Source organism: Agelaius tricolor, unplaced genomic scaffold (genome assembly GCF_023055355.1).
Source record: "Agelaius tricolor isolate 1412-34295 unplaced genomic scaffold, bAgeTri1.0.p SCAF_36, whole genome shotgun sequence".
NCBI classification, from domain to species: domain Eukaryota; kingdom Metazoa; phylum Chordata; class Aves; order Passeriformes; family Icteridae; genus Agelaius; species Agelaius tricolor.
The window spans coordinates 820,505-848,021 of record NW_027269296.1 but is presented as its reverse complement, the minus strand read 5'-3'; the positions used below and the strand labels follow the sequence as shown (position 1 = coordinate 848,021).

Here is a 27,517-nt window from a genome sequence, read left to right as displayed (position 1 = left end):
AGTAAAGACTGAAATCTGCTCCCAAGTGCCAATTTTCTCACTTCTCCTGGGCTGTCACAGCAACAGGAAAACTGACAGCAAGGAATAAAACAGTTGCGTCTCTGGCATTTTTTATTACTTTTAATGTGCTTTTTTTTTTTTTTTGGTGAGTTACTGGAAATGTAAATTATAATGGTATGCTTCACTTAAAGAAAGTATCCATAGCAACAGGAACATCTAAATTATTGCAGGCTGATCACTTCCCTGCTGGAGTCACATCTCACTCCTTTCACAGGCGCTCCCAGAGGTGCAGCATTTTAATAGAGGTTTTTTTTAAACCTTTCCTTTTTTGCAAATAAACAAGAGAATACACAGCACCTTCTCCATCAGTGCAATACCTACAGAGAGATCCAAAGGGATCAGTGTCAGCTCACTTTGCTGCCCAGACAGGAGGGGCTCCAGGCTTGCTCTTGAGTCAGAGATTTCTCCTCTGAGTCAGGGGGAACTGGGGGATTTCTGTCCCCTTCAGCTGCTGGAAATTCTCCTGGAGCAGGAGAAAGCAGCAAGGGGAGATTGTCACATTCACATTTTCTGGAAAAATCCCTTTGCCCAGGATTTTTCTCCTGGGAAGCTGAGAAGCCTCAGAGAAAAAGGAAAACAATAATTATCTGATTTGCTTCTCCTGTGTCTTGCTCCTTTGGAATGTGTTTAAAAAGGGAAACAATAATTAGCTGATTTGCTTCTCCTGTGTTTGGCTCCTTTGGAATGTGGTTGGAGATTGTTTACCCACAGATGATTGTTCCATTGGTTTCATGTGAGTTGTTTGCACTCTTTGGCCAATTGGGGCCAAGCTGTGTCAGGGCTCTGGAAAGAGTCACAAGTTTTCATTATTATCTTTTTAGCCTTTTGTAATTATCCTTTCTGTATTCTTTAGTATAGTTTAGTTTAGTATTCTTTAATATAATATGGTATCTTAAAATAATAAATCAGCCATTCCTGCCTTCATTGGGGCACCCTGCAAATACAATAAAGATCAGGAACATTCTTGTTTGATTCTCAGCTGGACAGGGGTTTATTTCTATTTTATTCTTTCCACATTCCTGCCTGACAGGACAAAGGGGAATGGGTGAAAGCTCAAAGACAGTGGGATTAGATGAAATCTTAGGGAGAAATCCCTTGCCCCTGGATCCCTGGCAGTGCCCCAGGCCAGGCTGGAGCACCCTGGGGCGGTGGGAGGTGTCCCTGCCCACCCAGGCCTGGGAATGGGATGGTTTTTAAGGTCCCTTCCCACCCAAACCATTCCATGACACCCAGAAAACAACTCCAGCAGCTGCTTGACATTTGAAAGGTGACGGGGGAGAGAACACCCAGGTATTTTGCTCCCACCATCGCTGAATTTTGGGCTGGAGCAGTCACAGATTTCCACTTTTAAAAGATTCCTTCACTTTAATCACAGCAAAACTCGAGTGCTGCACGCTCTGAGCTGTCACACGTGAGAAACAAACTCGCTGGGAGGAACAGAAATGTGTTTTTTTCCATTCCAATCTCAATTATAGGAATCAAATGCGTCATGTGGATCAATAGTAGGTTGAGATTGCTCAGCCAGAAAGAGTTCAGATATAAAAAGCTGCAGCTGAGAGGCTTCCTGTAAGCTCATGTATTATTGCAAGGGAGATGGTGACAGGGAGCAGTGCCTGCAGTGTCCCTGGCCAGCTCAGGGGAGAGCAGGGCTTTAATCGGGGTCCTGTGTGCAGGAGCAGGGTCCTGAGCCCAGGCAGATCCCATCCTGCCCAGGAGCTGCAGGGATTTGCCTTTGCTGTCCCCTGGTTCCCTGTGGAGCACTGCCAGCCCATCGTGTCCTGCATGTCTGCAATTCCTGCAGCTCTGTCTGCAGAGAACCTGCAAACTGCAGGGCAGTGAGGCAGCCTGGAGATCCATTAAATATTTTAAATCATTTAACCTGTCTAGAACAAGAGCTGGTGTGCAGAGAAGTGGCTGTGGCTCGGCCAGCCCAAAGGAAAATGTTAAAAAAGCAGGAAAAGGTGTCAGAATTCTTTGGGTATTGGGTTTGTTTGTAAGGGAGGCTGGAGGAGGCTCCACGTCCATGGAAAGGAGGGGCTGCAGCTTTTGGGGTGATCAGGGTGACAGCAGGGAGCAGTGGCAGGAGCCAGGTGCATCTCCTGTCAGCACCTCCCAGACCAACTTGGCTTCAGGTGTGAGTTAAAAACAGAGCACAGAAGGTGGGTGGTGGAAGAGGGATGAGAATGATGCAAAAAATCTGCTGGACCTGCAGATCCAGCTCAGCTTTGGGAGTCTCAGCTCCTGTGAAATCACCTGCTCATCCAGGGCCTGGAACAGGAACCTGTAATTTCGTGGTTGCTGCATGAGCCAGAGGATGATCCAGCTGACTCTGGCAGGGCTTTATTGGAGCTCAGGTCCAGCTGGAGTCAGGGATTTTTGCTGAGCAGGGATCACTCCCAGCCCTGCCCTACAGAGCTGGGGCTGGCACTGGCTCAGCTCCCTCCCAGCTGCTCCACATCAGCTCAGGTCTCCCTGCCCACAGCGTCCCCAAATCCACCCAAATCCCACCCCTCAGAGGCGCCAAATAAACCCCAGAGCCGGGGCTGCAGGTTCTGGAGAGGATTTGTCTCCTGTGGTGTGGCTGTGGGATGGGGCTGTGCTGCTCTGCTGGGGATTTGCTTCTTGAGTGGGGCCAGATTTGATCATTGATGTTTATATTTGAGGTTCTGATGGATCCTGAGATCCATCAAATGAGTTCTAATGAGAGTTTAGGGGTCAGTGGCTTGGCCAAATGTGATTTTGTGTGGCAAGAGCCAGTGCTGGGCGGACAGGAGCTTTGCTTTCAGGAGATGTCAGAGGCTGGACTTTGTTTTTTCACGCTGCTTAAACACGGTGACCCAGCCGGCAGCTGGGGGTGTATATCAAGATTAAATTGGGGAAGGTCTGGCAGAATCTGGGTCACCTGCTCCTCTGTGGTCCCGGTGATATTTCGAGCTGGGCTGACTCACGGCTGCGGAATGCGGTGGGAGAGGTGGGAGCGCTCCTGGTGCGGTAATTCACGGGCAGGAGCCCGGAGCCATTCCCAGCCCCGACAGGAGAGGCTCGGCTGGGCATCACCGCCGCTCCCCGGCCCTCGGAGCGCTGCTTTTCATCTGCCGGGAGCGGAGCGAGGCCTCTGAGCCCGAGCAGCCCTGGGCACGCTCCGAGCGCTGATGGATGCTCTGGGCAGAGGCTGTGCCCTGTGCCAGGGTGGGAGCGGCCTCACCATCGCCAGGGTGCTGTGTGTGTGTCCCCAGTCACCTCGGCCGTGCCACCACCCTACCCGCGGTGCCCTCGCCGGGGCCCGCAGCGATGCAGGTGAGTCCCTGCCCTCGGACTGGCACCGCTGCTGCCGCGCTGGCAGTGCCAGCCGCAGTGCAATGGCACCGAATGTGTCTCTTCCGAGTGATTGACCCCGCTCGGAGCCCGGCGTGGAGCTGGGAAGTGCCCGGGCTGAGCATCCCGACCTGCCCGTGCCTCCTGCCCGAAAAAGGCTCCTCTAAATGCTGGTTTAAAGCTGCCTGCCCCGCTGAGCTCGAGCTTTATCAGGGAGGTGCAGGAGTGATAACACAGCGAAATATCTGGAGAGGAGCTCCTGGCTGTGGTGAGAATCAGAACCGGGGGAGCCGCTCTCAGCATCTGCTCTGCCTGTCCCCGCACGGCTCGGGTGTCACCGCAGCCACCAGGGCCCTTCGAGGCCACTCTGAGCTCTCAAACGTGCTCAGGGCTCACCGAACACGGGCTGGGCACAGGCACTGCCCTGGGCAGGGTCTGCTCAGCCTGGCTGAGGCTCCAAGGAAGATATTTTTGGGTTTTTTGTGTGGATTAGGCATAGCCCTGTGGAGAAGATATTTTTGGGGTTTTTTGTGTGGATTAGGCATAGCCCTATGTGCAGTTTTCAAGGAGGAGAAGGAAAGATGAAATCTGAGTGGGTCTGTGGGAGATTCGTCATTCCAAAGGATCTCAGGGAATGAGGAGACGGAGCTGGGGCCACACAGAGACACCAAGAAGGGAAAACATTTCCCTGGTTGACACCAATGAAATGAAAACTATTTCATTTCCTCCTGACCCAGGAAAAATTGAAAGGACATTTCTGAAGGGACCTAGAGGATCAAACCCCCCTCTCCCAGCAGCAGCAGCAGGGGCTGTGCTGGCACAGTGCCACCAGTTCAGGACCATCACCAGCTACTGGGAACACTGGAAACGTGCAGGGTGAGCTCTCAGAGCCGTGCTGAGGCCCCTCCAGGCTCTGGCTGTGTCACAGGACGTGTTTTGCCTGAGGATGCCACCAGGAGCACCAGACTGGCACAGTGACAGCAGCTCGGTGGTGGCCTCCGCGGGCTGGGTTTAAATATAGAGCAGACAGTGATTCATCCCAGGCAGCTTGGGGTGACCTGTTCCTCAGGTTGGGACACATGGACTTCACCCTCAAGGTGAAGTTTGAACTGCACAGTTCTTTTGGGCTGCAGAGAGCCCTCTCCTTGTCTCAGGGCTGGCCAGGGAGCTGCTGCAGCTCAGCAGAAGCAGCTGAAGGGGGTTTGGGCACTCAGGGAAAAGCTGGGCCTGTTTTGCTTTCACCAAGCTCCCCCCTGATTTATCTTTGGGTCTGGTTTGCCTGAGCTGCGTTTTCTGCCAGGTGAAGTCTTTGGCTGAGAATTATTCTTAGACCTTTCCCACTTGGGATCTTCTTTCTGAAGCCGTCTAAAACGGGCTGGTGCTCCACATTCACAGCACTCCTCTGGCCCTCTCCTTATTCCAGCAGGGCAAAATGGAGCACAGGAGTTCTGATGATGCAGATTTTGATGGAAAAACAGGGGAAAAAAAGCTGCAGCCTGCTCCATCAGTCACCTGGTGTTACAGGGAAGTAATAAACCGGGAATGTTGCTGCTCTCTCCTCCATGCACCTTATGTTGTGTTTCTGCTTTTGTGCTGTTTTTCAGCGTCTTTGATATTTTCCCTGGCACACAGGAGGGAAGATTGCTGAGATGTAGACCTTTACCATAATTAAGCAAGATTCCTCCTCTTGTGAGAGCTTGTTCCTACACAATTCTGGGGTGAGGGACTCAGATTGGGTTCTTATCTCAGATATGAATGGGGTTTTTTCCCCTCCTCTGGGATGGAACACGAGTCTGGCTGCAGTGCTGGGGTTTACATCGTGCAGATGTCTCTCTCCTGCCTGCACAGAGCTGTTGGAATTCTCAGCAAGGCTCCTGTGCATCCCGAAGTGTGACTCTCAATTCAGATAATTAATATCTTGTATCTAGGAATGTGGAATGAAAAGCAAAGCAGGCAGATGATGACCCTGGCCCCCAGTGCCACATCCAGTCCTTTTATAAACCCAGCCAGGGATGGTGACTCCACCACCTCCTGGGCAGAACATTCCAGTTCTTTACCACCCTTTCTATAAAAACCTTTTTCCCAATGTCCAGCCTGTATTTCCCTTGGTGCAGCTTGGCTTGCTGAGGGAGGGATGGGGCTGCTCCTCCTTGCCAGGTTGGCAGATGCTGCCCAGGCTCCTCCAGCCCCTGGCAGCAGCTCCAAAGGAAGGTTTGGCCCTGCTCAGGACAGGGACAGCCCTGTGAGCCAGCTGCCACTTCCATTTCTCTGAGCACGGATGGATTTTGGCATTTTGTACCTCAGGCAGCCCCCAGGGACCGGCACCAGCCAGAGAGCATCGCTCCATGGGCTCCCCACAGCTCAGCTCAGACTGAACAGAAATAATCCTTCACCTTCCCTAAATCTCCTCTCCCCTGGGGAAGCCTCACCCAGCAGAGAGGCTGTGTTTTGTCTCATCATTATTGAAAACAACAACCCCAAACCAACCCCTCAAAGCAAAGCTCCTCTGTTCCCGTGGTGGTCCCTTGATCTTCTTAGGGAAGGCCCCAGGATGGGAAAGGTTGGACGGCTCTGCTTCCTAAGAGGATTTGGGGGCATCAAGGAGGATAATAAATAAAAATCAACAGCAGAGAGCAAAGCAGAGGGAGGATAAAGCAGCCAGTTGTGAGCAAAGCAAAGGGCTACGCCTCGCTCCTCATTCCAGGCAGCAGCTCTGGAAAAGTTGGAGGCTTATCTTTTAATTAGGTTAAATTAGGAAATCTTTTTGTTTTGCTTTTTTGTGTTTGGCATAACATTGTCTTCAAGGTAAAAGCTTGGAATTGGAAGGTTCTCCAGATTAGGTTAAATTAAGATATTATGCTTCTTAAAGAAGACAAAGCATTGTCTTCAAGGTAAATGTTTAATTACATTTTAAAAACAATTTTGTCTGTGCAATAATAAGACAGAGCCCAGCTCTGCCCGTGACTGCAATTCCAGACAGAAGCCAAATAAATTGAGAAATTGCTGCTGAAGGAGTTAGGAGGCAGAGTGTAATTACTGGGGAAATGGGGGTCCTGCTGCATTATGATTCTTGGTTTTTTAGCAGCTCTGGAAGAAATAATTTAAAGAAAATTACTTTCTTTTTTTTTTTTTATGGGCATAAGAAAAATAGAATTTAATATCCACCTTTCTGTGAGGAAGCAAACTATAGAGTGATAGATAACACCCAGGGCAAAGGAGTTTGGCCCAATTATTGCCCTTGAGCCTCCAGACTATGTTTTAGAGATCCTCGGTGTTTATTCCTCTCTCAGAGCAGAAAACATTTCTGGTTCTGGCTGTGGGGTGAATCCAGGGCTGGAACGTGGATCCAGAAAGCCTCTCTGGCTCCCAGCTGGGGATCTTTGGGCATCACAGCCCTGAAAGGATGGAGCAGGCAGAGGGAGAGAGGCTCAGGGGCAGAGCCAGGAAGGGGGGAAAAAGGAAGGAAGGAGGGGGAAAGGAAACCAACCCAACAGCCAGGGATGGAGAGGGACAAATGCGGAGAGGGGAAAGGAGAAGGCAGAGGAAGGAAGGGAATGAAAGGAAGGAAAGGGGGGGGAAAAGGAAACCAACCCAACAAGGCAGCCTTGCTCCCCTGTGGTGCAAAGGGATCTGAACACGTCCCCAGAACAGGGCAGCCCCAGCGTGTAGAGCAGACACAGAATCTCTGCTGATAGCTACTACAAAGTGCAGGCAGTGACAACAAACCCTGCTGGGGCTGCCAGCCGTGACAGGAAGGGATCCCCTCCCTCCCTCCCTCCCTGCCGGGGAACAAGCTCGGCTGACAGAACAAGGAGCCATCTCCCTGGAGCGGCTCTGACATCCACAGCCCCATTTGTGCCTCAGCTGCAGCTGCTGGGAACAGAGCTCCTGCTGCTGGGCTGGGGCCTGGATGCTCCCACCTGGCTCTGCCTCACCTGGGGGCCAGCAGGGAGGATGGCAGGCTCTGGGCCATGGTGGCCGTGTGGGCCCTGTGGGCCATGGTGGCCATGGTGCCCTGTGGGCCATGGTGCCCTGTGGGCTGTGGTGGCCATGGTGCCCTGTGGGCCATGCTGCTCTGTGGGCCGTGGTGACCAGGTGCCCTGTGGGCCATGGTGGCCGTGGTGCCCTGTGGGTCATGGTGCCCTGTGGGCCGTGGTGGCCGTGGTGCCCTGTGGGCCATGGTGCCCTGTAGGCCGTGGTGACCATGGTGGCCGTGGTGCCCTGTGGGCTGTGGTGGCCATGGTGCCCTGTGGGTCATGGTGCCCTGTAGGCCGTGGTGACCATGGTGGCCGTGGTGCCCTGTGGGCCGTGGTGCCCTGTGGGCTGTGGTGACCATGGTGCCCTGTGGGCTGTGGTGCCCACAGCTGCTTCACGCCTCAGCAGGCCCTGCCTCCAACCGAAGGGGGGGGGGGGAAAAGCGATTTGAAACCCAAACCATCAAGATGCAAATCCTTTTCAGAGGGTGGCCACCTTCAAGGTCCGCCGGCCAGCCACTGGAGCTGAAAGCATCACGATTGTTTGGGTTTATTTGGACTGAATCTGCAGCAGCTGTGGAGCTGTCGGGAAGGTGAAGTGGGAGGATGGCTGGCCTGAGGTCAAGGGCAGCTCCACAGTCCCGTTGTGCCGCCTGCTTTATGCCCCTTAAAGCTGTTTTCATGGGAAAATGACAATATTAGTGTGGCTCTGACTCTCAGAGATGTGGGCCCTGCAGCAATCAGCTCAGGTATCTGTCCCCTGCGGTGCTGGTTATTGTGCAGGAGGCACACACTGCACACACAAACAGCAGATGATTTCTTTCCTTTCCTCACAGCTCCAGCTCCTTTCCAGCCTACAAAATGTTCCCTTTTAGCTCTTCCAAGTTTAGTCACAGCCGTTCTCTGGTGGCTGCATTTATCCTTTCCCGGGAGCCTCATCCTGCCCCCTTCCCCCATCCAGTTATTCCTGAGGGGTTCCAGATGCCTCTGGCTGCAGATGATGCCCTTTTCTCCCTTTCATTGCTAATTCTGCAGGTTTGAGGGTGTTTTTTGTAACATTTATGAGCTGAAACTCTGATTTACCATCTTCCCCTCTGGTATAGTATTAGCTCACAGGGTCACTCAATTTACCTGGTGAGAAATTGAAGGTTAAGGTGCGGATTTAACAGTTTGGGATTAAGAAGTGTTTCATGGCACTTGAACATGGGCTCATATAAACCAGAAAAGGGGTTCCCAAGGCACCTCCAGCCCCTCTCCAAAACTCCTGCTCCTCTCCTCGTGCCAGGCAGCGAGGCAGTGCCCCCAGGGCCGTGGCACCCGCAGGGTAGGGAGCCCCTCGTGGGGGATCTGTGGGTAAATCGGTCTCTCAGAGCCCTTACAGCGCGTGAGGATCGGAATTGGTGACAGTAGCGTCACCCACACCAGCCAGGCCCTCACAGCCTCTAGAGCCGCCGCGTGCCCGCAGCCCCTTTTTAAAGTAGCGGCGCCCCCCCCTCCGCCAATCGCAGCGCGGACGGGGCGTTCCTCGCAGCCAATGGGAGGCGGAGGCTGGAAGAAAGGGGCGCGGCCAACCCTCGCCGAGCTCGAGCCGGGCGACTGTGGTAAACAAGGGGGCGGGGCCCACGGCTTCCCTGTCGCGGGCAGCAGCCAACGGGCGATGGCAGGAGTGGAGAACCAGCCAATAGCGCGCGAGGGCGGGCAGAGCCTTGCTCGCTGATTGGCTGGCGCGGCGGCGGAGTGACCGTTGGCGGGAGGGGGCGCGGCGGGGGCGGGGCCGGGCGCTGTCGCAGTGAGCGGCGGCGCGGGCGGGGCTCCGGGCGGGCACCGGGCAGCGCTGCCCCGCCGGTCCCCGCGCCCGGCACGGGAGCGGCCAAAACCCCAGCCTGGCCAGGGGCTCGGTGCAGTGAGGCGCTTCCCTCGTGCGTGCTCGCATGGGCAGGGAGAGGAGCTGTCCTCTGGAGAGCGCAGCATCTTCCCTCTCCTACTTGAGCGGACACCCGTGAGCGCTGGCAGCAACGAGGGGCTGTCGCTTTTGGGATGAGCGGGCAGGACTGAGAAGATTTTGCTTGCTGTAGGAGCCAGAGAGGCTTGGATTTGTCCGAGGGGTGAGTAAACAGCGCTGGGGATGCGAGAGCGTCCGCCCCAGCGGGTGTGACGGCGCTCGGGGGCAGCGCTGTCCCTGCCCGCAGGAGAAGGGGCGATTTGGGCATCGCACGTAGGGGTTTAAGCCGTGTCCTGCCGGCTTGCGGGGTCTGAAAGTTGAGCTCTGGCTCTTCGGCAAGGAGAGGATTTGTGGGGGGATATGGATAACTAGCAGGCAGAGATTTGGGAGAAATTTACCGGGATCTATTAGGCAAAACAAAACCCGTAGATTTAATTTTCTTTATTACTATTTTTTGCCTGGAGAAGCTCAGCCTGAGCCGAGCTTTCCGCATGGCTGATTTGCAGCCCCATCGTCCCCAGCCCGGCGCGGGCGAAGGCAGCTCCTGGCAGAGGAGCGGAGCAGCCCCGTCCCTGTCTGTGTGCGCTGTCCCAGGGCACCCTGCCCCTCCTGGGGTGTCCCAGAGCACCTCGTTCCCCGCAGGGTTCTCACCCTTGTCCCCCGGGCTGCCCCGCCAGCACAGCCCGGCATCCCGGCGCTGGATGGGAGATGGTGCAGAGCTCAGAGCTGCTCGCAGACCGGAGAGTTGATGCCAAGTCCGGAGAGAGGGAACCGAACTAGTGCCTCTGGAGGGTGGGGGACCGGCCGGGGACAAAGGCTCGTCTCGCCGGCCGCATCCTCGGCGGTGCTGAGTGACTGCGCTCTTGTCTCCCCCCGCCCCGCAGAAATGCTGCAGCATGAACCCACCGCCGCCTAGAGAGACGGGCTCGCACCGCCCCGGCGCCGCTGCCTGAGCCAGCCCCGGAGCACCGTCCGGCCGGGAGCCCGCACCGGGAGCAGCCCAGCCCAGCCCAGCCCCGCAGCGCCCGGCCCCGGCGGGATGCGCTCGCCGCCGCCTTCATGCCGGCAGGGGGGACGCTGAACCGCCGCTCCGCCCGGCCCGGAGCCACCCACGTGCGGTCCCCGGTGAAGGCGGCCGGTGGTGCCCAGGGCGGGCCCCGCTGAGCGTTTGGCCGCAGGAGCCAGCGGCAGCCCCCGGCGTGGCGGCGGGTCCCGCCCGGCGGCCGCGATCCGGTGCCCCATGGTGGTGCTGCGGAAGCTGCCGGGCATGCCGGGCTGGCCGGCGGCGCTGGGGCTGCGGCTGCCGCAGAAGTTCCTGTTCCTGCTCTTCCTCTCGGGCCTGCTCACGCTCTGCTTCGGGGCCCTGTTCCTCCTGCCCGATTCCTCCCGCTTCAAGCGTCTCTTCCTACCCCGCCGGGCCACCGCCTCCGCCTCCTCTTCATCCTCCGCCTCCTCGTCCTCAGCCTCCTCCTCCTCCACCCGCGACACCGACCTGCCCCGCAGCCCCCCCGCCGCCGCCGAGCCCCGCCACGCCAGCCCCGCGGCCCCGCGCCGCCTGCGGGAGAAGCTCCGCACGGCCGCCCGCATGGCCGGGCCGCCGGCCCGCACCGCGCCCGGCTCCCGGCAGCAGGTGCAGGGCGGCGAGAGCCGAGCCCAGCCCGCCAGCGCCGCGCCCCCGGCCCGGGAGACGCGGGCCCCGTTCCGCTTCGACTACGAGCGGTTCCGCCGGAGCCTCCGGCACCCGGTGCGGGGCGGGCGGAGCGGAGAGGACCCCGAGACCCGCGCCCGCAGGATGAAGATCAAAGAGGTGGGTGAGGAGCGCAGGCAGCGCTCCCGGCCGAGTCCCTGCTCGGGGCTGCCTCAGTCCCTCCATAGCCCCCTCAGGCAGCCTCACCTCAGTGCTCACAGCCCCCTCAGGCGGCCTTCACCTTGCTTCACCTCCTCACAGCATCGGCTGCCCTCAGGTGTGCGTCCCCTCAGACCTCACCTCCCCTCAGGTGTCCCTCAGCCATGTCCCCTCAGATCCCAGCTCCCCTCAGGTGTGTGTCCCTCAGCCATGTCCCCATCAGACATCCCCTCCCCTCAGGTGTGTGTCCCCTCAGTCCTCACCTGCCATCAGCGGCCGCATCTCCCCCTCACTCAGTCCTTGCTCCCCTCACAGCCACGTTGCCCTCAGCAACCCTTGTCCCCTCTCACAGCCATGACCACCCTCAGTTTTCAGGGCCATGTCCACCTCAGCCCTCATGTTTGGGTCCCCCCTCAGTCAGCTGTCACCTCCCCTCACAGCCATGTCCCCCCTCAATTCTCTGTCACCTCCCCTCACAGCCATGTCCCCCCTCCTTGCTCCCACCCCTCACCTTCCCGGCCTCACCCCCATTTCACACACAAGGTCCTTTGCTCCCTCCTTTTCCCAAGCAGGGTGGCAGGAATTGGGGTGTCCCTTTCTGGGGGAGTGTCCCTGTCACCCTCCATTCACCCGGTGTCACTGAAATGAACGAAATGTAAATTTCCGTTTGGTTATTCAGGGAAAAAAGGGTTATGGGGGGAAGGAACTTGCTTGGTGGGAGATGTCTTCGCTTGTGCAAGAGTCTCCATCCCTGGGGGTCAGATTTGCACAAAAACCAGGAGATGACAGAACTTGGCTGGTGCAGGGGGATGGAGGGACGGGATGCAGGACCCGGGGAGGAGCAGGAGGCTCTGTCCCTGCAGGTCCCTGTGGGGCTGGCGCTGGAATTGTCACCCCTGGGAGCTGGGGGGGCCGCCAGGGCGAGGGGAGGCTTTGGCCCCGTGCCTCCAGCTCGTGCTCCAGCCTGGCACACATACGTGGAGCAAGCTGTGACCCAGTTAAGCGGGTTTGTGTGGGATTCCATCGTGGCTGTCGGATCCCTCGCCCTGATGGATAACCGACTTGGAGGGAATTCTGCTCTGGCAAGAGGTGCCAATAACTAAAAAGCACAGGTTTAATTAAGCAGAGTATAAATTTCCTGGGTCTGTGGCTCTCGCAGAGGTGCAGGCATCTAGCGACGACGCTGGATTGAAGAGAGAATCAAGTCAGGGAATAACAAACCGAGGGCTTTCATCCTCTCCAACCTGCATCTGGAAAACAGTTTTGAAAGCTGCCCTCCCGCTGTCTTTGTCAGGCACTAAAACAAAGGCTGCACCGCTGGTGGAATTCCAATTCCTCTGCCAGGCACAGCACACCCAGGGGTGCTGGGTTCCTTGATGGTCCCAGGAGGGATGCAGCCATCCTCTCCTGCTGCAGGGTGTTTGGAATGTTCCAGTGCCCGGCTCTCTGCAGATTCCCACCTCCAAGGTGTGCCAGGGAGCACAGCACGCCCGGGAACAACCCAGCTTCCACTCCCTGCAAACAAATCAAATTGAAAAATCAAATTTAGGGGAAGCGAGTGGCATTCAGCCCTTCATTTGGAGTTAATTATTTTTTAAATATAGCATTATTTCAAGCTGTATGGATTCAGCCCCATCTGTTTCTAACAGCCATAATCAGTGCTGGGTAGCAGAGTTAGAGTTTTCAAGGATGAGAATCCATAAATATTAGTTTTATGCTGACAGCTAATTACTCTTCAAACAGAGCCCTTATTTCTTAAAAGTGCCTACGCTTCTATTTATTCAGAGAGTGAGAAACAAATATGGTGCTGAGATATGAGGCTGAACATGCAAAACAAGGGAGGGTGGTGCAGCCTGGGGAAGAGATAAGGTGTGTCTCTTTTTGTTAATCAAAAAGACAAGAGGAGAACAAACCAGGAAGGTTAGAAGACAAATGTTGCATAAAAAGAAACAGATGGAGCAAAAAAAGAATTGCAAGGAAGAAGTGGTGATACAGCCTTTGGATTAGCAAATATTGCTCACATGATGTGAGATGCCAGCAGGGCAGGTGGTGGCTGTGCTGGCTGCTCTGAGTTGCTTTTCCCTCCTTCCTCCAGGACTTTCAGTCCTGTAACTTGCTAGAAAGAGTCCCCAGCTGTCCTTGCACTGGGAGTTCTGTTCTTTTCTCTGCCTTCCCTCAGGCCATCCTCCCAGGTCAGCACCTCTGTAACGGGGAGGATGGGTGTGGATGGGATTTGTGGATGTTTTTCCCCCTCCTGCCTGCCAGATGAAAGCCAGGAGGAAAAACCTGGTGCATGACCAAAGATGCCCAGAGGTGATGCCCAGCCTAGAGCCTGGAACTTTCTGTTTTCCCCAGGACCCTCCACTGTGAGGAATTCCAGCCAGGAATCCTGAGCTGGTGTCCATTCCTTCCCACCACCTCTGAGCAGCCAAAGCAGAGGCAGTGCCATGGCTTTCCTGTAGCCCTGCAAGACCTTCCCTGCTTAAAAACCAGAGTTTAGAGTGCAAAGCCCTGTGGCCTCTCCCATTTTATTGCTGTTTGGGAAAGCCTTTGGGGCGTGAGGAGCACTGGGGCTGTTTGCAGAGTGAGGAAAGAGTGTGAGGCTGGGCTGGATCTGCTGGGCTGACGTGTGTGTGCAGGTACCTTCACCTCTACAAACAAGCCCAGGGTCAGTTAACAGTTGTTTTCTTGGAAATGAAAAAAGAGAGCAGCTGTATTGCACAGCTTTTGCTGCTAAAGGTCGTTGGTCACCTGGAGAACAGTCTGGGACTCACTGCTGTGTGTTCCTGTGGGCAGCCCAGGGCTGGGGCACTCTGACCTTTCCAGGAAAGCTGCAGGAAGCCAAATAACAAACGTCCCCATGCTGCAGGTTGGGAAATTTTGGAAGGGATTATTCATCTCTTAAGATGACCTCTGGAAAAGGTATTAGTTGTGTAATTGATCAGTCAGGCATGGCTTTGGGGATTAGCTGATTTTTTACATGTGCCAAATACAAATCACTGATGCTCAGGTAAAAAAAAAAAAAGAGAAGTGGTTGTAGCTGGAGAATGACTGCAGAAATTCCACGGTGGGATTCCATATTTATTTGCTCTCAACAATTTCCAGATCAAATTGGCTCAGGGAAAAGTCAAAATTATTTCCCCTCTAACTGCTGCCTCTGCAAACTCAGCCTCAGATCTGAGGAAATCAGACCGTGTGGTTCCTGCCTTCTGCATCATAACCAGTAATAAAGATTTTGCTGCTGGAGCTGAGCTGACAGTTTTGCTGATGATGGATGGAGCCAAACAGGCTGCTCCTTGCTGCACTCCTGGGTCTCACAGGTGGGGGAGCAGGGGGAGACAGGGAGGAGCATTGCTTTCAAGTATTTTTATACCAACCAGTGCTTAAAGACAACCACTGGAGCCAGGCAGAGCAGAAAGTTCAGCATGAAATACTTCCAGCTCAGTCATGGGATGTGAGAAAAATGTGAACAGAGGGAGAGGTTTATTCATTTTTCTTCTCTTTTTTTTGGGTGCAAAAGGCACATTTCCATGCCTGAGGTGTGGGAATGCATCGTGCCTGAACCTGGCAGTGCCTTTTGTCCCTTTCAAATGAGGGAATGTGTCACATCCAGGCAGGGATTGTCCCCTTGGGTCTGACACCTGCGTTCATTTCCTCTGGATTAATGATACCAAAGCCTGTTTGTTTCACTGTGCAGTTCTCTTCATCCTTGCTTTTCCTTCCATCTCCACCTCTCCCTGCCTCACCTGGCTCTGCCCTGTCCTCTTCCAACACAGCTCTAAAGATGTATTTGCTCTCAAAAATCATCCCCTGGGGGAAGGAGGCACCAACTCACACAGTTATCCTGCATCGCTCTGCACATCAGCAGGTGGATCAGTCTTTGGAACACAGATATCTTGACAGTTTATCACTAAAAGGTAATTAGCAAGAGACAGGAATGTTATCAGGAGCTCAGCCTCTGCTGAAAGCCCCTTGGTGGTGGTTGCTGAGCTCCCTTTGTGTGGTTTTGACTCTTATGACTGCAGTGAGAAAACTGCCCATATTTGGGGCAGGGCTGGGGAAATGCTGCAGGTTCTCCTGAATTATTTTTTTTTTTTGCCACAGCCCTGACCCCTTCCAGAAGAGCTCTCAGCCCTGGTGCTGGTTGCCTCTGGTACATCTGTGTGGGTTTGGGTGCTCTCCTGGAGCTCACAGGTGCCCTGGGTTGGGCTGTGATCACCAGTTTGCTAAAAGCAGAGCTCAGCGCAGCTCTCATGCTGAGCTGGGCTGTGAATCCCATCACTGGTCATTTCTGACCATCTCCTTTCCACAGCCAGCAGGAGAAAGATGTCAGCCCTGTCCCTTTGCCTGCGCTGTGCAACTTTCTGTCTGTCCATTTGGAGCAAATGCCTTGCAGTGCTGTGATGTGGGGCTGAGCAGGCTCCAGGCCAGCCGTGAGATCCGCCCGTGGTTCTGTACGTGAGGAGCACCACGCTCAGCCCAGCTGGAAATGCTCCTCCCGTGCCCATCTCCTCTCTGGGGCACGTGGGGAGCGTCTGATCCCGTGTGCTGGGCAGATGGAAACCCAGGGACTTCCAACAGGCTTGCTCTGGCTGCTGGGGGTAAGGAAAGCAGTTCTCTGTAAAATATTTACTGTGGTGCAGTGGAATTATGATCTCAAACCAGTCAGTTGTGCTGTGATTGTAATTCTTTCTCTGGGGTAGAAATACCTCTGCAAGAGAGAATTTCTCTACAGCTTGAAGCACTGGCTGGCTCCAGCCTTGCTGGAATTTTCCTTTGCTCCACACTCCTCATGCATTTATTTACTGAACCTGTGAAAGGGGTACTGTAGTGTAAATCCCACAAATGGTGCATGCAGTGGGTTTTTTGCTTCAGTAGCCTCCGGTGGATTCACGCAAACAGAATTTGGACCTGACCTGGAGCCTGTTTTAGCTGTAGGGGATACAGTTAATTGACTAAAAATGTATTTGTTCTGCTGGTAGAGTGCAGAGCACAGGAGTCTGAGCTGTGATCAGTGCTGCAGAGCTGCTTGCCTCAGTGCTACCTCAGAGCTCGCTCTGACCCGGCTCTCCCGAGCTCAGGGCACGCCGGAATTCGGGAGTGCTCTGCAATTTGCAGTCATTTGCTCTTCTCTCCCCAAGTCTAGCAGCGAAAGCACTTGTTCCACAACAACTAAATTTGATGCTAGACTGGTTTCTGAACTGCCACTTACAGCCAGCACACGGCTCCAGCACTGCGGAGCTGCTGGCGGGCGGGTGATGAGTGACTGCGAGGGCTGGGCGGGGGAAATGGCTCTGGGGTGCCCACGGATCTGTGCTGCTGAAGGACCTGCACGCCCCTGAATCGCTTCAGGAAATGCACATCAGCTCCTGGAAATTGTTGGGATGGGAGGATGGGGTTAGGGCAGGGGGATGGAGCCTGGCTGGGAGCTGTCAGTGACATCCTGCTGTAACCTCCCTGCTCCTCCATCAGGCTGGGGCCTGAGCACATCCAGGCCTTCAAATATTTACTGAAAAGCAGTCACCTGCATTAAGATTCCATCTTCCCAGCCAAAATTTTTATGGACTCATGATTAACTTTTAATCAATGATTAAATCTGCCCCTTAATGGGAGAAAGATTTTGGTGCTAAGTGTTCTTTCCTTTGGTTCTGTATGCAAGGCTTTGCCAGATGAGGCTAATCCATCATGTTTAGTTTACTCTGTGACTCTGTTATTGTACAGATTGTTTGTCATTTTGATGTTTTTGAATACATTCTCCAGTAGTGAAAACAATTCAGATTTTAGATGGGGCAGCTGAGAGGGAGGAAGGGAAATGTACGTTAGTACTAAATGAGAGACTGACCTGAATATAAAATTGACATGGAGCTGTCAGAAGGAGAAGGCAGGAACAAAAATTCACTCCAGTAGTGGCAAGAGATCTTGGTGCTGGGAGCATTCTGATTTTTAAACTTAAGGGAGAGACTACATTTACATTCCCCAGAAAAATACTTTTCAGTGGATGCTGTGAGTGGATTTGGCATGAGGAGCACACGCTGCCATGATTGCTGTCTTTACTCTGGGTCCCCTGGCACTTGAGTTCATCATCTGACACCGCGTTTTGGAAGGGCTCCAGAGGAGCTGTCGTGGGCAGCGGTGTCTGTGAGCTGCACATAATGTGAGGGCTTTGTGCACGATGCACCCAGAGCATGGCAGGAGGCAGAGCACACTGGGAGCCGTGCTGCACGACTGGATAATGAACATCCCCTCTTCCTTCACGGGCCAGGAGGGCACTCGTTTGTCCCCTGGCTAACGGGGCAGAGCAGCCTCTGGGAATTCAACAGGACATGCTGTGCTCTGTTCCTGAGGGCAGCTCCGTGGTGGTGCCTCTGTGAAACGGGCACGCGCTGCTCAGGCCCCGATCCAGCAGGAAAATGCGCAGCAGAGCTGCTCCTCCCGGGTCTCCAGCACTCCCCAGGAGGACACTGGAGCGTGAGCAAAGCACGAGGCTGCACTAAGCTGAAGTGACTGCTGTGCTTCCCTCCTGCATCTCCTGCTGCTGACAGCAGAGCTGCAGAGTGCCCTGCGGGAGTGAGCGTGGCGTCCAAGGAGGGATCTCCAGCGGGTTTGGAGAGGGGAATTGTGTTCCTGAGGCTTCTTCCCTGGCCTGGAAGGTAACAGGGTGCAGCTTTCTAGGAATGTGTGCTGGAACCTCCTTAGAGCCATCAGGCAGCTCGGGGCTCCCCATCCTCGTGTCCCTCTGTGTCCCCTGTGTGAGCCACAGGCCCCATCCTGATCCTGTGCCTGTTCCTCAGTGCAGCCACAGGAACCCTGAACTGACCCCCCCTCTCTTGGGGCACCCTGGGGTCTCCCCTGCTGGCAGCTTGCACTGAACTCTGGTTTCTCTGTGGCCTCTCCCCTCTGTCAAAGCCAATTGGAGTTTTCCAGCTCAGGAGGTACCGGGCAGGACGGGCGGGCGACAGCAGAGCAGAAAATGGTTCCTGGGTTTATTTGAGCTAATTGTTCTAAAGGCTGGGATTGAGTGGGAGCCAGGAGCTCATTAGTTCTAATCCAGCCTCCAATACTTGCCTTGTGTGGCCCTAGAGCTGTTGTTAGATTTCCTCTCTGAGATATTGCAAGAATAAGGCTGCAAGGAATACGAAATGCAAGAGATGGAGAAATCTCGCAGCATCTCGTGCCAGCAGCACTGGCACAGGAGGATGATCTACAGCGAGTGTTCCTCCTAGAGAGTGTCCCTTCCCTTCAGAGGCACTCGGTGACAGAGCTGCTGCTGATTTGTGGAGCAGGATGGCCCTGCACACTGTCTGTGCTGAGAATTGGAGCCGTGTTAGCGGCGTCCGAGCAGCCGTGTTTAAAGCAGGGCTCTTGCTCTAATTGTGTTAACATGATTTCCCTGGGCAGGGAGGGAAGTGCAGAACCGTGTACTTTGAGAAGTAACAAAGGATAATTGTAAAATAATCGCGTTTCATCCATCCTGAAACCCTCCTGCTGCCTGGGTTAGCCAGCAGGATCAAATACAAATAAAATGCTTCCAGTGGAAAAGGGATGTTTCTGGCTCTCCTTCCACATGAGCCTCGTTTTTCTCTGGAGTTTTCTAGGAAGGACACGTCTTTATGTTGGAATGCAGTGCTGATGAACCCAAACAAACCCTTGGCTGATTTCTGGTGCTGTTTTGGCTTTCCTGAAGGCCTTTCTCCAGCACCAAGACCATGTCAGGATTGCTGAACCACCATGGCTGTGTTAGATGATCTTATCTCCCAGAGGTTTGTGCTGCTGAGCCCAAACAACCAGAACCCCACTGCTGCTGGCTGTGGCTCTGCCCACCCTCACTGGTGGCTACACAGCAAAATCATTCAAAAGGTTGATTTCAGCCCTGGCTGGCATAGGACAAAGCCATAGGCAGCTCTCTTCTCGTGGTTCTTTCATTTCTGGCTTTCACAAGCTTAAATCAAGTTTTGAGCTGAGTGTTAGGGTGGGATTTGATGAGTGGGGGCTCGTTCCTTAGGCCTGAGCGTTCTGTGGGTGCCATTTGTGCACTGACGTGGGGTCTGGGAGCAAGGAGCTGCCTCTACTTGTGATGAACCTTTATGGCTGTTTTCTGTAGTTTACTACCCAGATGCCTGGAGCTGCTGTTCCCTGCTTTATTCTGTCAGCAGCCCATTAGTCAGTGCAGTGTGATGGCAGGGCTGGAGCAGTGCCAGGGCCTTGATCCCCCTGGGGTGGGAGGTCAGGCCCAGGAGGGCCAGGCCCCTCCATCCTGCCAGCTGAATCCTAACATTGTTCTCACATCCACCCCACCGACCTCACTCTCATCAGGGATCCGGTGTTTGTAACCTGCTTTGTGATGATTTATTGGGGGCCCTGGGGCTCCTGGAAGGGTTTATCAGCCTCTGGCTAATAAATTTGCTGCTGTGGTCCAAGAATTTCTTGCACCACTTTTGCAAGGTGACAGCTCTGACACGTGGCTCTAGGAAGGCTCTGAGTGAGTTTCTCGTGTCTGTTATTAGCTATTACCTCTGATAAATTATTGGACTAATCTCAGCTGACTACTTAATACTTGAGAATTGCTCTGTTCCTCTCTTCAGAAGTTCCAATCACAAGGAACTCTGGAAAAGGGAGAGGACAGCAGTGCTCCAATCTGTCCCTCTGAGCAAGGACTACAAAGACAGATGGGGAGCAGGTGAACCAGCAAGAAATCATTAAACTAAACTCATCCTCCCAGATCTCTCCTGCTAAGCCATCCAAGTGTGAGATGAAGCACAAGGTGTGCTGGCAGTCCTCAGCCTCCCTCTTTCTCCTGTTCCAGCATTTGGACTGAGACAAAGGCAGTTTCCAAACAGATGTTCCTCCTGCTCCCCGAATCCGTTCTCACAGCGCAGAACAGGAGCGGTGCAGGGTGACTCTTGGCCTGTATTTACATTTTTTTCCTTCCCTTCTCCCTTCCCTTCAGCTCTCCCATCTGCTTCTGCTGTGTTTTGGGCCCCTGAGCCATCCATGTGTCAGCAGCAATTCACACCTTGTGGGTGCAGGGGGGAGAGGCAGCTCAGCTGCTGGGGGATGAGGCTGGGATGGGGAGAGGGAGAGAGCTGGGCCCTGGGGAGCCTGGCCCGGGGCTGTTCCTTTTGTCTCTGGCAGCTGTGCTGGGTGTGGGGCTGATCCTCCCTTTCTGTCTCTGGGGGTGCTTTGGATCCCTTCCCTTGGCTGCTGGGCTGGGAGCCCCCCAGAAGCTCTGGTGCACTCACCCTGATCCCCATCCCACCCAGCACAGGCAGGGAGCTCACAGATCCCCTGCTGCCCTGCCTGGGGTCCATCCTGCCCAGCACAGGGAGCTCACAGATCCCCTGCTGCCCACCCTGATCCCCATCCCACCCTGCACAGGCAGCTCACAGATCCCCTGCTGCCCTGCCTGGGGTCCATCCTGCCCAGCACAGGGAGCTCACAGATCCCCTGCTGCCCACCCTGATCCCCATCCCACCCAGCACAGGGAGCTCACAGATCCCCTGCTGCCCACCCTGATCCCCATCCCACCCAGCACAGGCAGGGAGCTCACAGATCCCCTGCTGCCCACCCTGGTCCCCATCCCACCCAGCACAGGGAGCTCACAGATCCCCTGCTGCCCACCCTGGTCCCCATCCCACCCAGCACAGGCAGGGAGCTCACAGATCCCCTGCTGCCCTGCCTGGGGTCCATCCCACCCTGCACAGGCAGCTCACAGATCCCCTGCTGCCCTGCCTGGGGATGGCTCCCTGGCACATCTGCACACAGGAGCTCCTGAGCCTGTTTACTCTTCCCAGCCCACTGAGGATTCCAGCCATCCTCCTCCCCCAGCTCAGGAGTACAAAGCCTCCTCTCCCTCTCCTCTCTGTTTTGTTTCTTTTCATTATTGATCTGTTTGACATTTGTCCTACAGGCTGTCAAACAGACAGGCCCAATATGTTCTAGAGACTTGGTTTTTCTTTTTTTTTTATTTTCCTTGAAAAAGAAAAGCGAAATATTTCCACACCTTTTCCTCTCCTTCCTTCTCCTTGCTTGTGTTTTGAGTTACTTATGGCTACAGCTCCCTTTGAGCATCCCCTTGGGCTGTGGCTCTCCAGAAATGAGAATTCTGTGCAGATGGTATCTGTAGGGAAAAGGAAAAAAACCTTCCCTTGCCATTATGCAGGTCTGTAAAAACAACCCTGTGTTTGTGTTTCCATCCACCTTCCCATCCAGCGTGGGGGGATCCTGGGGAGGAGCTGATGGATTCTGCTCTGCTCTTGCTCATGCTCACCTGGAATGCTGGGCACTTGCAAGGAGAATTTGCAGTCTGTGTGTAATTAGGGATTTACAAAGCCCTGTGCTGTACATGCTTGAAGGGAAGTAGCTGAAATGGAAGAGCCCTCAAGGCAGCCTGCAGGGATGAGACAGTGCCCAAAATCTTAAGAGCTCAGGGAATTTCCTGTGTGGTTTGTGCTGCAGGCTCAGCACCCAGGAGGGGACTCGGAGGTGACATTTGTGAAGGAGCATCATTACTAGGGAAGTAATTTTTCCCCACTTATTTTTCCTTAAAGTGTGCTGGAATGCAATAGTAGTCACTAAGAAAAGCCAGACTGTCCAGCCTGGAGTGAAATGGAGTTGAAAAAAATGCAAACAGCAGTGTCACACAACGGGTGCTGGTGGCTCTCTGGTCCTCCTGCTGTCCCGTGTGCCTGCAGCCCTGGCAGCAGCTCAGGAATTGTGTTTGCCCCTCGGGTTTAACGGGGTCAGCTCCCCGGGGCAGGTGCAGCCTGGAGCTCAGGGATTGCCTTTTGCTGCCATCTCCCTGCACCAGTGACAGCAGGGCCAGAGTGCTGACAAGCTTAGCACAGGAGTATTTATTGTGCTTATTGCTGGTGAGGCTGTGCCGTGCCAGCCTGGCTGTGCTCTGCAATATCCCGAGCCTGATCAGCCCTAGGGGCTCGCAGGGAACATGAAACTGAGGTGTCAGGGTGGCCAGGAACACAAATTCCTTTTATTCCCATCAGAATTTTCCCCAGGCTTTGATTCTGGGAAGCAAAGGAAGAGGAGGCTGCAGTTTCCCTGATCTCTCCACTAAATCACCCCGTGCTTTGGTCTAGACTTGCAAATTTGTTCTCAGAACCATTGTCAGCCTCTTCCAGGCCAGCATCTCATTACAGAGCTAACTGCAAAATCAACTGCTCTTGCTGACATGTTTCCTGATTTAGATGCAGCTGGATCCAGCTGGGGTTTAGTGCCTCAGATAGCCCGAGAAGGGTTTTATTTTTTTCCCCCTCTTGACACGGTTAAATCTAGTCGCATTAGGAATTTAATTAGGTGTTAGTTTAATTGTGGTTTGAGCTGTTTTCTCCCATTCAGCTTTCCTAGCAGGGACTGACTCTTGAGTTCTATTTCTGTCCTTGCCACTAACACTGACAACCTTGGGCTGCTCTGTGCTGGGCATTTTTCTGTCCTCCCAGTGCTTTTTTCTGTCCTCCCAGTGCTTTTTTTCTGTCCTCCCAGTGCTTTTTTCTGTCCTCCCAGTGCTTCTTGTCCTGCTTTCCCCTGATTGTGCTGGGCAGGGAGTGCTTGGCTCTGCAGGTCTGTGTTGGAGAGCTCACCTTGACCTGGCTGCCTGGGAACAGCAAGGAGAGCTTAAAACTTATTTTTTTTTATATTGTGACTCACTGGAAGGTGATTTATTAAATTCCTAAAGAATTCCCCCGTTGTTCCAGTGATGGAGATCAGTTTTCTGAGCAATGTCTCTTTGGCTGTTGTGCAAGAGAGGGTGAGCTGTGGTAGCAGCTGATGGCAGAAAAATCCACCCATGCAGCTTTGAGAAGGAGTTTGCCAGAAAGAAATCAAAGCAAAGCCCCACTCACCTGTTGCTGGAATTGCTCTGTTACGTTTTTTTCCAGATAAAGCTGCCTGTAGCAAGCAATTCCTCTATCTGCCATCTCCCCCTGAGCTCTCAGCTGGTGTGTTTGCAGTCAGGAGCTGGCAGGGATGGAAATTCTGGGTGAGAATCCTCCAGGAAGAGTGGAGCCCCAGGGAGGAGTTCTGTGCCCAGGCTGCTGCTTTGGGTGTGGAAAATGAACCTTGATCTTGTGTTTAAGGAGAACCTGATGGACCAAGGGAGCTCAGGCTCAGTGCCCAGTTCCCTCTGGACATTGCTGTGCCCAGCTCCCTCTGGGTGTTTCTGTGCCCAGTTCCCTCTGGGTGTTTCTGTGCCCAGCTCCCTCTGGGTGTTTCTGTGCCCAGCTCCCTCTGGGTGTTTCTGTGCCCAGTTCCCTCTGGGTGTTTCTGTGCCCAGCTCCCTCTGGGTGTTTCTGTGCCCAGTTCCTCTGGGTGTTTCTGTGCCCAGCTCCCTCTGGGTGGACATTGCTGTGCCCAGTTCCCTCTGGGTGTTTCTGTGCCCAGTTCCCTCTGGGTGTTTCTGTGCCCAGTTCCCTCTGGGTGTTTCTGTGCCCAGTTCCCTCTGGGTGTTTCTGTGCCCAGTTCCTCTGGGTGTTTCTGTGCCCAGTTCCTCTGGGTGTTTCTGTGCCCAGTTCCCTCTGGGTGTTGCTGTGCCCAGCTCCCTCTGGGTGTTGCTGTGCCCAGCTCCCTCTGGGTGTTTCTGTGCCCAGTCCCTCTGGGTGTTTCTGTGCCCAGCTCCCTCTGGGTGTTTCTGTGCCCAGCTCCCTCTGGGTGTTTCTGTGCCCAGTCCCTCTGGGTGTTTCTGTGTCCAGTCCCTCTGGGTGTTTCTGTGCCCAGTTTCCTCTGGGTGTTTCTGTGCCCAGTTCCCTCTGGGTGTTTCTGTGCCCAGTTCCCTCTGGGTGTTTCCACCCTGCCCAGTCTCTGGGAGGAAAGGGCTGAGTGTGTTTTAGCAGGAGGAGCTGAGGAGCAGTGGAAGGTGCCCAGAGGATGTGTCAGTCACCAGTGGAGAGGAAAGAGCTGGAGCTGGGCTCGTGCTCTCCTGGCTTTCCTTTGGAGTGACAGGCTCAGGTTTTACCCTTGGCCATCAGTCCAAGGGATGAGTTTGATTTGAAGTGGGAGGAGAGAGGGGATGTTGGATTACCACATCCCAAGGTGCTGGCAGCATTTGAGGGCCCATTAAATGGAAATCTCTGCAGTTCCTGAGTGCTCCATCCCAGCAGGAGAGAACATGGCTGCTGGAAAACAGGCAGGTTAGCCAGGGTGCCTTTAAACTGCTGGAGTTCCTGTTGGGATCTATTGGCTTTCCTGTAATCTTTAATTATAAAGTGTAATTACTTTAGGATGGATTATCAATGTTGGTGTCCATCTGAGGGGGTTGCTTGGTAACGTCCCTGGAGCTGCAGCTCCTCCTGCTCTGCACTCCCAGGCTTTTAGAGGCAGCCAGAGGGAGGCTCTGGCTATCAGTGCCTGCCTAAATGGAGCATCTCCATGCTCTGGAGATGCACGCAGCCTTTTTGTTATCATTTTGCTGTTACGTAAAAGCATTACCAGGGACACGGGCCCAGAGAAGTAACCTGAGAAGTTGCTCAGCTTTCTATTAAAGGTTTTCAAATGAATTCCAGCCTTTTTATAGCATTCTGCCCTGCTGTTTGCCTGGGTATTTATATCTCCATGTGCAGCAACACAAAATAAACATGATGCTGTTTCATTACCTTTTCTGCAGATCCTGAATTATACAGGTTTATGCAAGTCTGATAAGGGAAAAATGCATCCATTATTCCAAACAGAAATGAGTTATCCCAATGTGTTCAGGCAGACTTCTTCCTACAAGACTGACAGTTCCTTTTTTTCTTTCTTTCTTTTCATCTGGCGAATTCTGTTTTATACAGGAGGGGAAAATAGATGGCATTATTGCAGCTTAAAGACCCAAAGTGGCACAGAGCTGCTGTGGGGCAAGGAGGTTAAAGGTGGGAAAGAACTGGTCCTGCTTTGGAAACTGTCAGCAGAAATAATCTGCTTCCAGCTGCAGGAAAAGGAAGAGAGATGGGGAAAAAACAAGTTAGGAATACAATGGAGAAAGAAATATTGAAATTACTCTCACCCCTCTGCCCTTATTTTTTTTTTTAACCCAAACTGGAAATTTCTTTGATATTTTATAGGGGAATGTTTGAAGGGAAGTTGAAGGAAGGAGGCTGAAGAGCCAGGGAAGTGGTTATCTTGTGTAGATAATGGCTTTGTGTCATGTTCCTTGGAAGTGCTTGAAAGGGGCTGATTGGTTGGTATATTTAGGTTTCATCTTTTAAGCATTTACTAATTATCCCAGTCTAGATGGATAAAACTAATCAAATAGCTGTTTGGGAATGCTCTGCCTTTGGAAATCTTCCCTGTTGACAAAAGGAGGGCAAGTGATGGTGGGGGAAGCTTTTTCTTCTTTTCTTCCCCTCTCATCTCTCTGCTTTTTGCAAGTGCATAAACCCAGAGATTTGGAGTGGTTTAGATATTAAATGTGCTAAAGATTTGCACATCTCTTCAAAGTGAAAACACTTTCTTGGTCAAGTTTTTATCCTGAGACCCATTTCCTCGTTACCTGGATCACAGCATCCTCCGAGTGCTTTTTGTTCTGCTGCTGCCTCTGTGAAACACAGGTGGGCTTGAAAGCCAGGTCCCTTTTGGGTTTGGATGGAGCAAAGCACAGGCAAAGATAGGGATCTAAGTGGTGAAAATGATAGTGCAGGTTTTCAGAGGTCAGTTTTGTCATTTCTAATTGATTTTAACACAGGCTTGTTGCCTGGCTGGGCAGCTGAAACTCTCCAAAGTAACAAGTGACTTACAGGTGAAAGGAAAAAAAGAGCAATCTGACAAATTAACTTATAAATTTGGAAGTCTCTGCAATAAATCAGTTGAGACCCAGAGTGCTTAGAATACCAGGCCCAAATAGATAATTGTCTGTTAGGTGGCAGATGGCTCGCTGCTGAGAACAAAATCTGAAATTATGGATCTATTTCCATAATTTTTGTGGTTCCAGTGCCATTTTTCAAATGCAAAATGGCACAATGTTAACACTGATGTATTGTAACGTGTCAGGACCAGAATTCATAAAATATTCACTTCTCATCCTGGTGGCTCATCAGAAATGAGCCTGGAACACCTCACCACACACATTCCCCTCCCTCCTGCATCCATCCCTTCCCTTCCAGCCTGGAGTTTGGGTTCTCTGCTCAGAGGAAGCTGCTGTGAATGTGGAGCCCCCCTTTTCAGGACCTTGCTGCATCCCTCCAGTGCTTTGGAAGCTGAGGTGCTAAATTTGGGCTGGAGAGGCAGCTGCAGGCAGCCAGAACGGGCAGAGTGGTGCAGATGCTTTTTTGGCTCTTCACCTTTTCCAGTTGCTGCTTTTTGGAGCTGTCAGTGGAGAGAGGCAAGCTCGGGGATGCTGGGAGATGAAAAGCTGCCACCTTCTGCATCCTGCCTCCCAAATCTGCAGGGTTCCAAGGCAGCCAGCACCGTGTGTGCTCCACCTGAAGGGAGCCTGGCAGCTCCATGAGGCAGCACTGCCATCCCCGGAGCATCAGCTCAGGGCTGAGCAGAGCCAGAGCTTGGGACAGAAATTTGTGCTGGGGAGCTTCTCACAGCAGTGTGGCCAAGGCAGCTGAAATGGTTGGAGAGGCAGATGAGGGGTGCGTGATGGTGTTGGCTCCATCCTGGGGGACGTGGGGCACTTTGGGGAGCCTCAGGCTGTCCCTCCTTGGTGAGGAGACAGGGAAAGAGGGGATTTTCCCTGTAGATGGGGCTCTTGGAGGCTGAAGGGAAGCCTGGGTGGTTTCCATGCCTGTAGGCACCTGAGGGAGCTGTGCCAGCACAGCTGGGTGGGTTCACCCTGGACCTTCTGCACTGGAGGGGTTAAAGAAGTCGAGGGAAGGAAATAACTTCAAATTTCATACTCAGCTTAAAATGAGGCTGACTCAGGATTAGGAGTTTTAGGGAACATTTAGAATCATTTCCACGTCCTGTGTGTGCCAGGAGGGTGGGTCCCCATGGCCAGCCCTGGCTGAGAGCAGTGCCTGGCTGGTTCCTTGTGCTGCCTTGACAAACACCATCCTTCCTGCTGCCAGCTCCAGCAGCAAGCTCTGACACACAGCATTGCTCTGCATTGCCCAGAGAGAGCCAGAGCTCCTCACAGATTCACCCTGGTGTGTGTTCATGGAGAATGAGAGCTTCCCATTTAGAACCTGCTGCCACTGGGGAAAAAAAAAAAACAAAAACAAAAAGAGATTTGGCAAAACTAAAGTGAGCACCCCGAGGCACATGCCTGGGACATGCTTGAGTGCATTTTGTGGAGGGGTTCTTCCCCCTCCCTGGGTCATTATTTAGTTCTCCACTCACTAATTCATCCCACACTGAGTTTTTAACCCCCAAATTGGCTTTATTTGTTTGTCCAGCATTCCATCTCCTGGCGGTGTTGGAGCCTGAGTGTTAACAATCAGTTCAGCAAAT

At 53.5% G+C, this 27,517-nt stretch overlaps 1 protein-coding gene across 50 annotated transcripts in view; it reads left to right on the top strand.

The window, feature by feature from the left end:
* The first annotated feature begins 9,125 nt into the window (after window positions 1-9,125).
* The window catches only part of MAN1C1 (mannosidase alpha class 1C member 1), a 55,562-nt gene continuing 37,170 nt past the window's right edge, over window positions 9,126-27,517 (top strand). For all 50 annotated transcript variants that reach the window (XR_011683466.1, XR_011683454.1, XR_011683463.1 and 47 more), the window contains exons 1-2: window positions 9,126-9,454; window positions 10,176-11,098. Coding sequence is in view for 1 of the 50 variants with exons in the window: in XM_071452997.1 (XP_071309098.1) it covers window positions 10,532-11,098 (567 nt within the window). In the remaining 49 variants the exon portion in view is untranslated. The remainder of the gene's footprint in view (window positions 9,455-10,175; window positions 11,099-27,517) is intronic.